Raw genomic sequence first — 15,996 nt, 5'->3', positions numbered from 1 at the left:
GGTTGGTATGATCTTGATGAAACACACATATAAAATTGCTGTTGTCTCGGATCAGCTGCTTCGGTATTTTAGAAAAAGTCTGTGCCAGGTAGAAGCAATCAATGTTTTTGTGCCGCCCCTGTGTAAAGAAATTTCTAACCTTGTTTTGATTATCCAGTATAACGTCATCAAACACAACAACAGAGTTATCGAGACATTCATGGAGTGGCTTAACATCTGATTCAAAAGTGGCTATATCCAATCCATCATATAGCTTCATCAGCTGCTGATATTTTAATTGTTCCAAGCTCTTAGAGAAGACATACAAGTGCCTGTTTTTCCAGTCTAACCAGTTGGGTGCCAATCAACCATTAGTGTAGTTTTACCACAAGCAGATGGCCCGACAATAAGACACCTAATATTATCAGGCAGCAAGTTGCCATTTCTCTTATTCTGTTGTTCAGGTTCTGGCAGCCTTTTTATAACATCCCAGGTGCTCATATTATTATTTTGTCTGCATCGATCCAGCTGTTTTCCGGATGACCCAGCCATTTGACAAGTAACTTGTTGCCTTTTCTGCGGATGATTTTTTCTATGAGATATGTGTCAGGCTGTTTAGTTTTGCTGAGTTCTTGTTCATAGAACCTGCCTTTGAGAATTTCTCCTCGATGATCTTTTATTATATATGTGTTAAGGGTTCCGGGTTTAACTTGAACCACTGTAAATAATTCGGTGCTCCAGTTTCTTGTAAAGCCTCTTTTGAATAAGAGCTTATATTTGCTGATTCTTACTTGATCACCCACCCTGTATTTGGCCTTTCTTGTTGTTGCCTGGTATCTAGGATAATAAACAGTCCTGATCAAATTTTGCTCATCAGATGAAGTTACTTCAGAGGGTTTCATGTTGATTGTGGAATGAACAGAGTTGTTATATTTATGTAGAAGTTCTGGAAGAATATTAATCCATTTATAATTACCTTGAAGTGTAAATTGTTTATACATAAGATTTTTTAGGGTTCTGTTGAATCTCTCTACAATTGAGGCCTTGAGGTCACTGTAACTCGAGTAATGTTTTATTGCCTGGCTTTTAATAAATTGTTGAAACACTGAATTATAAAATTCTTTGCCATTATCTGTTTGCAAATAGCGCGGTGATCTTCCTGAATGATTGATGATTGTCCTGATGGCTTCTGTAACACATGCCCCAGTCTTGGATTTGAGTGGCACAGCCCAGGCAAATTTTGAAAATGTGTCTATTACAGTGAGTAGATACTTGTAGCCCTTGTTGATTTTGTCTAAGTTTTTCAACTGTCCAGTTGCCATTTCAATCAAGTCGCTCTGCCATAAATCATCTATGCCCTTTGTGACTACTGGCAGTCTCTTATAATTATGTCTGGCTTGTCTGTGTAATTCATCAACTACTAGACATAATATGTAAACAAGAATATTGCAACTATGGGGTGTTCAGCAGCTGAGACTGCAGGATTTTCTAAATATAATTTGTCCCCTATTTGTATTTTAAATTCCAGAGAGCCATCATCTTCAGCATAGGCTGTTTCTAATGTATTGGGGTCTGTAAAATCCTCTAACTCTACACTGGTGACCTTTGCTTTGTTCTCAGCATTTGTTATTGATAAGGTAGGGTAGTGGTGTGCCTGTGGCTGATGCCAATATTTGATCTTGATTGGTCTCAATGTGCCCCCAACAAAAAATTGGTAATAAAATTGTGCAGGGGACAGCATATATATTTTGCCACCTGGTGTAAATGGTGAATCATATTCTTTGTTGGGGATGCTGTACAATTCAAGAATTACTGTATGTTTTGGATTCTCGATTATGCCTGTTATTTCTTTTTCTGCTGTAAGCAATCTGCTTGTTACAGATTCAAGGTGCTCATTGATGGTCCTAACAACATCATCATGGCCTGGCTTGATTTTTATGTCCACAATAAGTTTCTTGTATTGTTGCACAATCTCTTGAAGCTGGGTGGCAAAAACAGACAGAGCATTTGCTTGATTGGATTCCATGGTCCCTAGCTGTTGCTTGATATTAGCTACAATTTGCTGTAAATTTTCAACAACTGCCAATTTTGAATTTTGAGCAGTAAGATCATGGACCTGTCTTCTGATATCCTCAAACAGGGCATGCAGTTCATTAATATGTTGATTGGTTGGAAGAGTGGCCACTGTCTGAGTGAGTTGTTTGATCTCTGCCTGGATATTCTTGATATCTTCTGATTTCAATATCCTATTCACAGCTCTCTTAATATTTTTAAGTTCCTGTGATGTGGGAAGATTTGATACTGTATTTTGCAAAGATTCAAGTGCCAATTTCACATTATTTAATTCAGATGCATCAGCCACATTTTGCATAGCATTTTGGAGCAGGGCTATATCTGCCTGAGAGGGTGTGGATTGTTGTAAAATTTCAAGTTTTGTTTGAATATCATCGATCAAGTGATGAAAATGAGATAGTTCAGATTCAGTGTTGAGGTTTTCAAGCTTTGTGATTTGTTGCTGGACACTGACAAGAGTATCTACAATACCGGGCAGGCGAGATTCTTGTACATTTGCCAAATCACTTTGCACTGCTGCTATTGTACCTTCAAGATGGGTTATGGTACTTTGAATTTTTCCAAAATCTTCATATGTTTCAAGTTGCAGCTTAATGTTTGCTACACTCCGAGTTATTGCATTCAAAGCATCAGAAGATGGCAAATTGTTCATAAAATTTTCAAGCGTCTCAATTTTTTCTTTAACCTCAGCTATGGCATTGTGCAGAGGATCCAGATTAGGTATCTGGAGTGACTGAATCTGTTCTTTCAGAGTGGAAATCACTAGATCAAAATCTTCTTGTGATTTTATGCTTTTGACAATTGTTTGAAGCTGTGCCTGGACATTATTTATCTGCTCTTCCAATTGTTGTTTCAATTGCTCAGAGTTGGTGGCCTGGGTCTTAAATTTGGCTTGAAGAGCTGCCACAGCTTCTTCCAAACTTTGAAAATTATCTAATGTTGCCAGATCAGTATATTTCTGAAGCAACAATTTGAGTTCAGAATCAATTTTAAGAAGAGGGTCCATGCATTGTGATTGTAAATTTGTAATTTCTAATTGAAGACTGGCATTGAGTGTGGTTTGTAAAGCTTGTAAATCACTTCTTAATTTCTTGACTCTGACATCAAGCATAAGAATCTCGTCACTGTGATCTTCATGTCTTGTATGGCCAAATATATCATTAGGCATTTTGTTTTAATGGTTATTTATTATAGAGTATCTGATTCTTAATTCTATGAAAAAGGGTATAAGCTTGTCATAGGATCCCGGGACCTCAATATATAAGCAGTCACCGGCAGAAACAGTATATACAGTGCCAGAAACCATGTTTGAGTGCTTAATTCTGTAAATATTTCTCCCTACTGAAATTTTAACATCACCCTCAGGGGTTGTAATAAATTGCAATTGCCCACCTACAGGTAATTGGTAATGATTTAAATTATTGTTAAATATGTACAATGTTTTGCCTGTTTCTTCATCAACATCTGTAAGTATGCTGTTCAGATGAATAATTAACAAGCCACTTAGTTTAGACAGCATATCAGAAGAGGGTTGTGGTGTCGGCAGCTCCATAATAGCTTGTTTTTTGAACCCAAATAAGTTCATTGGCATGTTTATTTATTTCAAATCATGCTCTGTAATTGGGCATTGTTTTCCATTTTTCAAATCACAATGCCCCCATGGTAGAGTATGTATGCCACATGATAAAATGCATCTCTTATCATCATGTGGGTCCAGGGCCACTTTTCTTACAATATTTGAAGTCAACAAGTGATCCACACTCTGAATTCTGGATTCTGATGTTCTGATTGAACTCTGTGATTTGATGCAATTTTCATAATCTTCAAATTGAAGATCTTTTTCAACAGTTACTTTGCCAATACCCTTGGCCTTTTTGGCAACAGTACCACTACATGTCTCAAAAGTGTACATCTTGGCACTTAACCCAGCAAATTTCACAATAACATCACCACATGTCTCATCTTTTAACTTGCCAGGCACCTTTTTGTTGTGGGGTTGAATCTTTGTATGTTCACTGGTATCAAAGTATTGAAACAATTCAGACTGTGCAATATCTTGATAAACATCTTCTGTTTGAATATCAAGAATAAAACTATCCGTATCCATGTACATCAGTTTTACACGATCACCATAAAAAGGTTTCAACACATCATAATACAATGTTAACATATGTAATTTGGACAATTCCAATATCGCAGCCCCTACATAAATAGCTTTTATCAAACTTGATCTTTGTTTTCTTCATGTTGAAAAGTGCCATGTGCTCATCATAAATTCTTCTGTAATTGAAATTAGGCTTTGCATCCAATTTTTTGCTCCGGCTGGGGTCAGTAATTATTTTAACATCGGTATGTTTTCTGACATTTTCAATAGTTTTGCCATAGACAGAATTCACCATCAATTTAAACAAGGCCTTATCAAATTGGCTCTTTGCAGATGTTCGAAGCTCCGTGTTTGTATCAATGTATGGTTTCAACCATTCTGAGTGCCTGAACCTCAAAACTTTGCCAACTTTGGTCACTTGAACACCATGTTTCATCAGGAACTGGAGGTTTTTGTAATATGTGACATATCCCTGTTTCGGCTCCAGAGTCATCATGAGCTTCTTCTGTTTAGAGCCAGGTGAGCACTGAACCTCGGAAATTTGGGGCAGATCAGAAAATGTGTTGTGTAAATCATCAGGAATTGTCAGATCAACCTCTAAGAAGAGGCCATAGTCACTGTCATCAAAATCTTTAAGATCTTCAATATTGAAATCTTCAACCCATTCAAGCCCTGCATATGGCAGTTTTTTCATCATGGCGTGACCATAGAGGCTGTTTGCATCTACATACAGTATAAAATTTGATGGCCGTGCTGGATCATAATCAGGCATATGCTTGTTATTTGCTCTGGCATATCTCTGGGAACATTGCACCATCCCCCCTCTTATACATTTCTCCATAAACAGATACGTATCTTGATCGTGGATCAGATCCAATTGCATTTTGGTGTTCAAAAACGTTGCGGCCCATGCTAGGCCTGGGGCACTGAAAAAATACACTGGGTCCAGTCCATAATTTTGCATGGAAGATTTTCTGAATGCCTGCAATATATCAGCTAAGAGAGTGACATCAAGTTTTAAATATGCCATGTGATAATCACCAAATGTCTTGCATTTTAAATTATTCCACATCAACTGAGCATGGTGATAATCTTCATCAGTGATTCCAGATCCTCTGATTTTGCTATAAAACTCTTCTTGTGGTGGCAGGGAACACTCATCAAATTTAGAAAAATCTGTGACATAGTCATATGGATATACACCCTTCCGCCTAATTAATTTCAGGTCCTGATTTGGAAACAAAGCACGTGTGATTTTGAATTGATCATCAGGTAATTGATTTGCCAGTGTAGCCAGGCTAGCAGATAAAAATCTGTAAGAATCAAGAAATCTTATGTGAATAGGAACACCATCAACTTTAATTATCTTGCTAATAGATATATATTTCTCATCATTTTCAGCTAAAATGTTTAAATTCTGCTTGTCAAACCCCTCGTACCTGATCAAATGATGGAAATCATAATTGGATGCTCCATGGCAAAATATGGGGATAAATCTTGGTCTCTTGATCTTAATATTACAGCTATTACACAGGGCCATTAAGAATTTACCATCTGTATGAGAATGGTGTTTCACCTTGATATTTGTATCTGAAAATTCACAATCACATACCGGGCATTTTTCTGTATTGTTGAAATCCTCAATCTGTTTCTCTGTTAAAGGCAACATAGGCTTTGATATTAATAAGATGTTAGATGCTATGTCACGGCACACATTTTCTATTCTATGTGCAAATATTTTGATGGCATTTGGTCCCTTGTATGAATATTCTTTAATAACAACACCATCCCGTATAACCATAAAACAAAAGCTGGAAGGTTCATGTTGCTGGTATGGTGTAATTGAAGATTCTTCGGGATCTGGATTGCAGAATGCAAGAGATTTGAGGTTTGATTCAGAATCCCAGACAATATATACTGGGTGTTCCAACGAGGCTTCATACTTTTTGAATTTGCAATTTTCACTTGGCATTGGCATCACCATATGAACAGGTTTATGGTTCCCACAGTATTTCAGATGCTCAATTAACTTGTTTTTTGCAATTTCTGCACTCTCTTCCCGAACCCCCTTAACCATTTTCCTGCCATCAAATTCAGTTAAGCATCTTCTGCACAACTTAAATATTTTTTTATATTTGTCTAGTTGTGTTCTCACTAAAGCTTCAAGATTATGTATCAGAGTGTAATGGTATGTATCATCCCCTTCAATTAAGAGCAGATCAATCGGAATTGCAGATTCATCATCAAGTGTACTGATTCTGAGAGGTGCTATCGGGCAATTGCCAGTGGAACAAATAAATACATTAATAGATAATTGTTTGCCATTGATGTACCTGGCCCTTTTTTCAAATTTATCAATATTCTGAATAGACATTGGATATTCTAAACCCTCCATTACATCATCAAAATCATGTTCATGCTGTTTGTAATAAGTTATTCTCTGAGGATCCCTTGAAACTGGATACAAAGCAGCTAATATACACCACAAAAAGCATTTCTGGTCATTATTTTTTATATTGACCACGGCTCTTTTGTTTTTGATATTGGCAGGTAATGGTACATAAGTGGAACCTTTTAATGGGCTGAATTCAGAAATATTAATATATAACTTGTGCGGAGAGCCGCACAGGCTCCATCCGGACTCTTTTGCCGCAAATTCAGAGTGTTTAATATTCAGTTGATCTATCAACCTGCTTATTATTTTGTCCGAATTTGTATTTGAATAAACCGGTACAGTTTCTGTTATGTGGGGCTGTGTAAATTTTGTGTCATTTGGCTTCTTATATTGAGTATACAATTTGAGGGACAGCTTATAAGAGCCATTTTGTGCATTTAGAATTGCCTGTATATCAGGTTTTTTACTGTTCAAAAAATTCTCAATGCCACATCTTGGCTCTGATACAAACCGGTGATCTCTTAATTGGCCGTTAAAACTGCTACGGATGGGTTCATAGCGTGGCTGCTTTGCTGCTCTGGCATTAAGAGGTGCTTCGTGCTTTCTTTTCAGACCAGATGTTGATGGTTGAGCAGAGCAAGTATCTTTATGTTTATATGTGAAATATTCCATGTTATATTCTCTATGGCATTTGTGGCAAGTTATTGTGGGAGTTCTGTATTTATCTGGGTTACAAATCTTTTGGTGTCTGGCCCAATTAGAGCTAAATATATTTTTATTGCATTGGTCACAATATTTTTGATTCGGCATTTTTACTGTTGTTTATTATATACAATTTCCTGGGTTTCAATTCAAAACTTTATACTGAATAAAAAATATCAGTTGGGTTCAGCACTGTGCTTTGTATGTGTGTATGTATATATGTGTGTATACACTTAATATTTTTGGCTTTGGTATTTATATAAAATTTCCTGGGTTTTAAATCAATCTCTATGGATTAATATTAATAATATTAATCTTATGACAGGTTGTAAAGCCAATAGCTTACAAATGGATTATTCATTCACACTGCCATTCCGCAAATGCCTGCACGGACATGCATGTATAGAATGGCAATGACCTTGTTATGTATAACAGGCTGGGACAAATATAAGCTTGACTCTAAATATGAGTGGATTACAACAAATATCAGATTTTATAATGTTCAATTAAACCAAACAGGCCTGTAAGTATGAGAAGCACTGTATCAACACATCTGTTCCCCTCAGTCACTCTCACATAACTGGCTGATGCAATAATCGGGAATTTCTGTAAATACTGGCGCTGAGGAAAAAAATCAATACTACCGTCTCGGGAATTCCACACACTGACACAGAGGGGAAACATGCAAACACGAAGCAATTCTAGAAGAGGGCTCTACATATTACATTGTTTTAATATTAGATAAGCAAATTGAATGGTATCCAATTAAACTTAAACCAGAAGTAAATATATATGTGTATAAGCTTAATTTCTGGTGTGGTCAAAAATATATCAATTTTTGACAAATTTATGAACAAAAATCTGGCTGATGCAACTTTTGTAAGTATGTGCAAATCAATCTGAGGAAGCTCTTCTTTTCTGAAAAATTCCCGAGGGCATTTTTACAAAAATCTTGAATTAGACAAGATTCCACACTTGCTCAAAAAACTCATATGGGCATGTTGAGCAAGTTTTAAGTGTAGCAAATCTGCTTGAGGGGATGCTCTTCCTTTCTCGCGCTGTCCCCACCACAAATACCACTACTAAACTCACAAAAAGAAATCACAGTAACCTCACAATCTTTCTCTCATGCACTTCCATTAATCTCGTAACTTCCCTCCAAGATTCATATCTATCAGGCGGGATGGTGTACTTCAACAGTCTGTTCATACGTCCGGGAAGGACATGTCAAATCTTAATTTTGAATGCTCATGCAAAGAAACAGTTATTCTTGGGGGACAAATAACGGTCAACTATTACTTACGAGTTATTGGCCAAACTATTTGAAACAGAACAACATGCAATTAAATGAATGGGTCGGGTGTAAGACATGGTAAGTGGCATTATGGTCATTTCTGAGTTTATTAAGAAAATAGGTTACTTCGAGGTAGATAAATTGTTTTCGTGTTGTGTTTACCAATTTCAGAAGTCTTCACTGAGTCCAATGCAAATTGCATGACATGGCAATTTCACTAGAAAATTGAAGGATGGTACATTTTACTTTATAACTCAAAAATTACCAAAATGTCACATACCATATTTTACACCCGAGACTGCAAATATAATAACGTAAGTAGAGTAACTGACAATTAATTGGTTGAGTAATGTTGCAACATAATAAACCTCTTGTAATCTATAATTGTACAGTTAAAAAAGTTTATAGTCCTTAGGAAAATGATAATAATTACCTACAATCAGGAGGACAATCAAGTTTTTTCCATTCACCATAGCACGGCAACTACCACCTGGTGTCCAGAGAGGAAATCACATTGAAGAAACAAAATAATTAACTCTGAATAACAAATGATCCAATAATTCGTTTCCTTACTGCAACCGAAAATGACCAATAACTACATGGTTTCCATAATCCATTGTTCAGTTTCAATTAATTTTAACATTTCGTTTCGAGAGAGGGTATTCTCATCTTCACTTCTTTTTTTATCTTCAAAGTGTAAGTCGAACTCCTAACTGTCCTTTATATTATTATAATTACGTGTTTCAACTCCACTCAAACAGCTATGTGGTTGAAAACCTAAGTGGTGCGCGTAATCTGATGTGCTGGTAAAATTGGATTTTATTGTTATACCCCATCGCATTCAGCCTCTTCTCAGACACGTGCGTGCATGCGAGCGCACGCACGCGTGTGTAGAGTTAATCTCAGTCGTAGCTACATTGTCTCCGGAATCTGTAAGCAAGTCCGCGCATAACAGTAGATAAGGGAAGAAAGCAAGTGGGCGTAGCAAAGGAGACGGGTGGTAGCGATGCATGTTAAGATCTAACGTAAATTATGATATATTTACAATGTGTATGTTAGCTATTCAAAGGAGTAACTAATAAAACCTTGTTAATAGTGGACAGAGTTTTGAGAGCATTATTCCAAATTATAAATTTTAAAATATCAACACTCATTAGGCCTCCCCCATGGCGCAGTGGTAGCGTCATTGCCTTGTAATCAAGGGGTCCCGGGTTCGATACCCGGTGGAGGCACAAGTGGTTCGGATCCCACTTTAAACTGTAGGTCCAGTCCCGATTAGCCTTATTGTGCATAAAGTGGACTTAAAACACCAACTCAAACCAAACTCAACACTCATTAAACCCCAAGCATGTGTGAGAATAGCCCGCTACCATCCTTCAAGTGTGGAGGCTTTGTCCATCACAAATATGATTTTATGTGTTGGCTTAAACTAGAGGCGCTCAAACCCGTGCAAAGCAGTGCCAACATTTGGAAGAGTGAAGCACAGTCTATACTCGTATAATGAACGCTGTAAAAATCTGACGCCAATACAATGGAGAGTAAATTGCGTAAAATGGTCCCCTGTGCTTTGCACCACGCCATGACGGCGTATAAGGGTTTAGAGTTAGGGCCCCACACTTTCTTGATCACTGCCCAAGGTAGGGGTGATGTGATCAGCACCACGCCCCTGACAACCTTTACCACACAGAGTTTCCTCCAGGTACCCACTTTATATGACGCTGGGTGGGCGCCGGAGCCGCTTGAACAGGTAGAAAAAATACCAGTTTTCCCCGCCGGGGATCGAACCCGGATCTCTCGCAAGGTAGCCAGACTCCATAATGACTTTTTTTTAAAAAAGGAATACCTCTATTCGGTAGTATCCTCCGTCATTCGTCATTCACACATTTCTCATGCTTTCATACATGTCAATATTTACTGTAATCTCGTTTTTACTCATTGCGGACAAACACAAACATCCAAGTTCTAGCCAGGATTCGAACTCGGGACCCCTGGCTTTGTAGCCCGCTGTACTAGCCACTCCGCCAAGGAGGTCGACGCGACTGAGCTACCGTGGCTTAAACACAATTGAGAGTTGGATTTGAGGTGATGACTACCTTTTAGTTTTCTACTGTGATGGACCTAATCGCCTATTGTTAAGAATGGTCTGTATTTTAATTTCGATATTTTTGTTATAATTTTTGAAAGTTATTGTGATTATTTCCTTTTGTGGTATATTTGCTTGCATATTATTTCATGCCTTACTACAAGCATATTTACCGTCCATTACATTCCTGTTTATATGTTTTTGTAACAGTTTACACTCTACATAAACTGAGTAATTGTGATAAAATTCAAATGGGTGGAACAGTCAAAAGTATTCCTCTACGCTTCGAACAATTGTATATACACGGAAGATGTTTGGGGATGGAGTTTTTCTTCCCTTTTCTGTTTACTGTCAAACAAGCGCCAGGATGTGCACGTTAGAATGTTGATTAAAATCATGGAAAAGGCAGAGGAAAAAGGATTTTTTCTTTTTTTGCGAGCTGAAGTTAGATTGGATTTGGTGATGGTGGCTGTCAATGCTGTCATTCACGTTTTCCCCAATATTTTGTTAGAGCCTGCTTCTTCCATTATGTCCAATGCATGTAGAGGCGTCTGAACGAACGAGTCAGACTTTTCCGAGAGACATAGAAATAGTCTTGTATTTTGATTCTTGGGTGGGTGTTTAATACTGCTGCAAAGCCATCTCTGAAATATCTCCCCCGTGAATTATTTCCCTCTTTTCGGTTTTAAGGCGAAACTGGAAAAGGCGAGAGGGAAGTTCCCTTTTGGCCTTAAATGACCCCTCTGGATGAACCAGTTTCTGTGTGCTGATAAAGCATAAAGCGAAAGGGCTGCTTGCACGTTGAGTTACAAAAATAAAATGTTGATTTATTGATGATTTTGTCAAGGGAATGTTCCGAATTAATTGTTGGTGCCCATTGTTTTTTTTAATACAAGTAATTGGTGGGGGGGCATTTTTGGGTGTCAAGTTGGTTCCACATGATAAAGTAGCAGTATTCAACATTCCCATAGCACTAGGAAACAGACGGAAATGAATACTTTGGAATTTTAATTGGTTACTAACATCAGAACACTTATAACCAACTATAATAATGGTGTTAGTGATGACACCCAAAATATTGACCTACGTATTGCACCCTAAACTGCATTTTGTTGAGGCTCTGGCGTCCTGACTCATATCTCTCTTCTGTCGGATTAATGTTGTGTAGTCCATATATCTTTACCGTTGCCTATTCATCTGTCTCATTTCATCACTATTCATTCAAATCTTTGCGATTAGTCAAAATTGGCAGGAAAACGAAGTAAAATAAAGCATAGCAATCAATTTATATCTATACCATTAATAAAATATGAAATATCTAGGAACATGTAATCTGGCGGCAGGGGTGGCCAACGCGTCGACCGCGGTCTACCAGTCGACCGATAAGCAGCGAGAGGTAACCCGCGGTGCTTTGTCATATCATACGGATTTTATTATGCATAGTCACAAAATATTTTATTACTTACCTTTCTGTTTTTTCATCTGTGGTATCAGGAAGAGGGCTATGTTATAACAGTTTTTTTCTTTGTTGAATCACATAATAATTAACCATAAAAAAATTAAATATTCTTTGCCTTCTCCGTTCGGAGTAACCAACAATTCGATATTGAACGACTGAACAATGGGCGATCGAAAGCTTTCTTCTCCTACACTACATTGTTGTTAGCGACAAGGCCGGTTTGATTACATTGTTAGACGCAACATTGCACAAAATACGGGGCCAGTAGGCAGTTATTCGCAACTCTGTGGAACGCTGTGACGTTTGTCGAAAGTTCGGGATGGTAAGACTGTAAACTCGCTGTGAGGCTGCGGTCGGCAGCCAAGTCATGAGTGAACCAGTTAAGAAGAAACAGAAGACTTGCCACTATCATAGTGAATGGGAGCAAGAGTTCTTATTTATTATGGTGAAAGATAAGTGTTTTTTTTGTTGTTTTTTTTTGTAAAAGATGCAATGATGAAGTGGGGAGATACGGCCTAAAAGAGGTGCCCGGCCCACAGTACTGAAGCCAAAACTTATTTAATAAAAAAATAAGTAAATACATAAAATTAAATAATAAATGTCAATTTTATGGTAAACCAAACCATTGAAAGCGGTAAACTAAAATTACGTACGTACATTACTCTGACGTCATGTGCAACGCTCTGCTTAGTAGGGAGTTCAATCAATTGTTCCCTCCAGCAGTTCATGGTTTTCGTCTCTCGAACACAGCGACAAGGGCCAGCCAAGCAGTGGGTCCATCTTTCGGGAGTCCTGTCGACCACCCAAACTGGAAAGAGAAGCATCGTGTAGTATTATTGTACATTATATCATGCGAACTATCTGCAAGAAGATACACAATTTGCTAACACTCTAAGACAATAACTTCGTCAGAAGAAAGTAATGCATTAAAGGCGTGTTTGAAATAAAAAAAAATCATTTAATTACCAAATATTTCTTGGTTGTTGTGTGATCGCTCAGGCGTTACCGCTGAACTGAGACAGTTAATGTGCAGCTCTCTTAAGAAAAAAAGTGTCTGATTGTAGACACTAGTCAAAGGATATTAAAGAGCGTGATCTGATTCAAACGTCATTGTCGTATCTACTGGAAAAATTATGTATGAAATAAGGAAGCAATTTTCCCCTTTAAGAAGCAAAGAATTTCTCCAAATTAAAATTCAGACTTTAACGGCGGCAATTAATCAATACGTGAACACTCTCCGAAAGTCTCTCTGCAATTTATCACGGTTTGTGTATTTTAGGATATTCGAAGGGTGAAAACTTTTTCCTTATCTTTCCTTGCTTTCTCGCTTTTCTTCGACTTTTCTTCAAGACTTTTGGTGGAGAAGAGTTTAGAAGACCGAGAATTTACAGTCGTTTGTGTTTGCACCGATCTCCGGCAAACTAATTTTCAGCCAAGTTTAATCCATCGACTTGGAACATCTCCGGACATCAATTTTCCGCCCAACTTCAGAAATTCAAGCTATTAAATAATACTATCTAATCTGTAGATGTAAAGCCACGGACACTTCTGAGTTGTAGCAATCCCATTAACATTCAATGTGATTGTTACAACCCAGAAGTGTCCATGACTACAAATATCGAAGCTCGATTATAAAATAAACACAACATGTAAAACCTTGTAAACAGTATTTTTCCTAATCTTTCCAACTCCTTTGTATTGATTAACTAGAGACTTATATCAGTTTTAAGCATGAAATATTTTTTTTTTTGCAGGAACAGGCATAATTATCTTTCTGGATATTGTGTCAGATTTCATGCAAAAAAAAAATTGTTTACAAACATTTTAGTGCAAACCCAATAACAGTTTGTATGTTCTTCACCCTTATGTCTTTATATCAGTAACTTGAATATATTTTTGAGAACAAGTATGTTACAGTGGCATTCAACATTAAGTTCATGCACTCCTCTTAACCCCCTTCCCACAATTGTTTTTAGAAAAGTGTTTATTTCATCCGGTTATGTAATGTATTTGTAAATGTATATACTTATTTATCACGGGCAACCTCCATATCATAGGTTTTTCGTGTATAGTGTGTTTCAGTGGTGTCAATATACACTTCTGGTTTAAAGATGTTTAATAATCTTTGACGCCACCTCGAAAACCATGTTTAGCACGTCGCGCAACGACGCCAGGGGTTCCGGGATCGAATCCCGGCCTGGGCTTAGATGTTTGTGAGTGTCCATTCATCAATTTCATCATGTCATCACTCATCCCATCTTCGCAAACTAGCCAAAAGTGGCACAACAAGCGAAGTAAATTAAAGCAAAGTGCGGGATATACCTTATATTTATATTCCTATACTCAGCATGGAATATCAATCAATCGAAAATCCAAATTCAGAAGACCCGAAGAAATGTGAAGACTTTGCAATAAAGCTTCATATCTTGAAGCAATTAATGCAACTATTTTAACAGTTAATTACTACAACTAACTGATTTTTAATTGCATACGCAGTGGTGTACATAGAGAGTGTTGTTAAATGTAAATACAATTATAGCCCAGCTCTTCTGAGGAAAAAAATAATGTTCCGTGTGCGAAAATTGAATATATGAAGTAAACTGCAAAGATAATTAAAAAATGATGCTAACCTATTGATCAAGCAATTTCGCGCTTAGCATTTTATTTCATCATTTATTTTTTTCACTCAAATAAAAACCCTTTAGAAGATGAAGGGAAACATGAAGCTTGACAGTGAAATTTTGCTGCCATTTGGAAGTGACAGACTTTTTTTTTAAAGTGACGTCAAAATTTCTTTGGCATCTTTCAACTGGATAAAGAGATTGACACCATTGAGTGAACACAAATAGCGTAGGGGAATATTTCTACATGACGACCACTAAAGTATCAACCCTTCTTTCTGACACTTCTCTCTGCAAACGATGCAGGTTAACGAAGCTGCAACAATTTATTATTACCTTTAACACTCAAATTGCAGTCTAGTACAGGGTGTTTCAAAAATCCCTTAACACACCCTATAAAATGTAATGGAGTTATTTTTGGTACAATTGATCATGATAGAAGCAGGTTAGGCCTAAGGGGTACCATACTTGTGCAAGCAAAGGTCTGCCATGTTGTTGGTCGCCATGTTGAATTCAACTCAATTTTTTTAAAATTGAAAGGGGATGATATGATATATCAAATATTTCTAGAATTTCAAGAGAAATTCAGTGAAGAGGGTTTTACCAACCTATCTTTAAGCAGTATAATGTTATACGAATGACTTCCACTTATGATATATGTTCAATTTGTTGTCTATGTTACTTTATGCACGCTTGCATTCCCAAGGAAGCGTCGCACTGTAATTGTTCGATACACCATTCACAATATTAAACTTTTCGGCGATCTTGCCGATTTAAATCATGTGCAGTGGCACATGAACTTCTTTCCTTAAGCGGAAGTACGATCTTGATGCGTTACTCACGTGTTAGTCATTTAATGCTATTATGGCATCTCGAAAAAGAGAAAATGGTTACGAACATATTTCAAAACTTTTACTAGTTAAAGATACAGTGAAAAACCTTCATATCTCGTGAAATTCTAATCTGATTTGATACATCATACCTTCCTCTTTCCATTTAAAAGTTTTGAGTTGAATTCAATATAGCGACCAACAAAATGCAGACCTCCGCTTGACATACACTACTATGGTTACCTCTGGACCAACCCTGCTACTATTGTACTCAACATAACTCCTTTATATTTTAAAGGATGTGTTAGAGGACTTTTGACTCACCTTGCACATATAATAAGACATACATTTAACCAGTACCATGGATAAGGGACAAAATGTATCTGAGGCAAGAGTTTGTATTTTTAACTAATTTCGACATGATCCAAGAACAACAATAAACGTCCGGAATACTTT

The 15,996-nt window shown here is 37.2% G+C and overlaps 1 protein-coding gene across 1 annotated transcript in view; it reads right to left on the bottom strand.

The window, feature by feature from the left end:
• LOC146003236 (uncharacterized) overlaps nt 1–15,996 on the bottom strand; it is a 325,906-nt gene that overhangs the window by 206,957 nt on the left and 102,953 nt on the right. Inside the window, exon 2 of the mRNA XM_083141410.1 lies at nt 12,747–12,897. Coding sequence (XP_082997536.1) covers nt 12,747–12,897 — 151 coding nt within the window. The remainder of the gene's footprint in view (nt 1–12,746; nt 12,898–15,996) is intronic.

This window comes from Lepisma saccharinum, chromosome 20, assembly GCF_977018435.1.
Source record: "Lepisma saccharinum chromosome 20, izLepSacc3.1, whole genome shotgun sequence".
Lineage (NCBI taxonomy): Eukaryota > Metazoa > Arthropoda > Insecta > Zygentoma > Lepismatidae > Lepisma > Lepisma saccharinum.
This window is presented reverse-complemented; position numbering and strand designations above follow the sequence as displayed.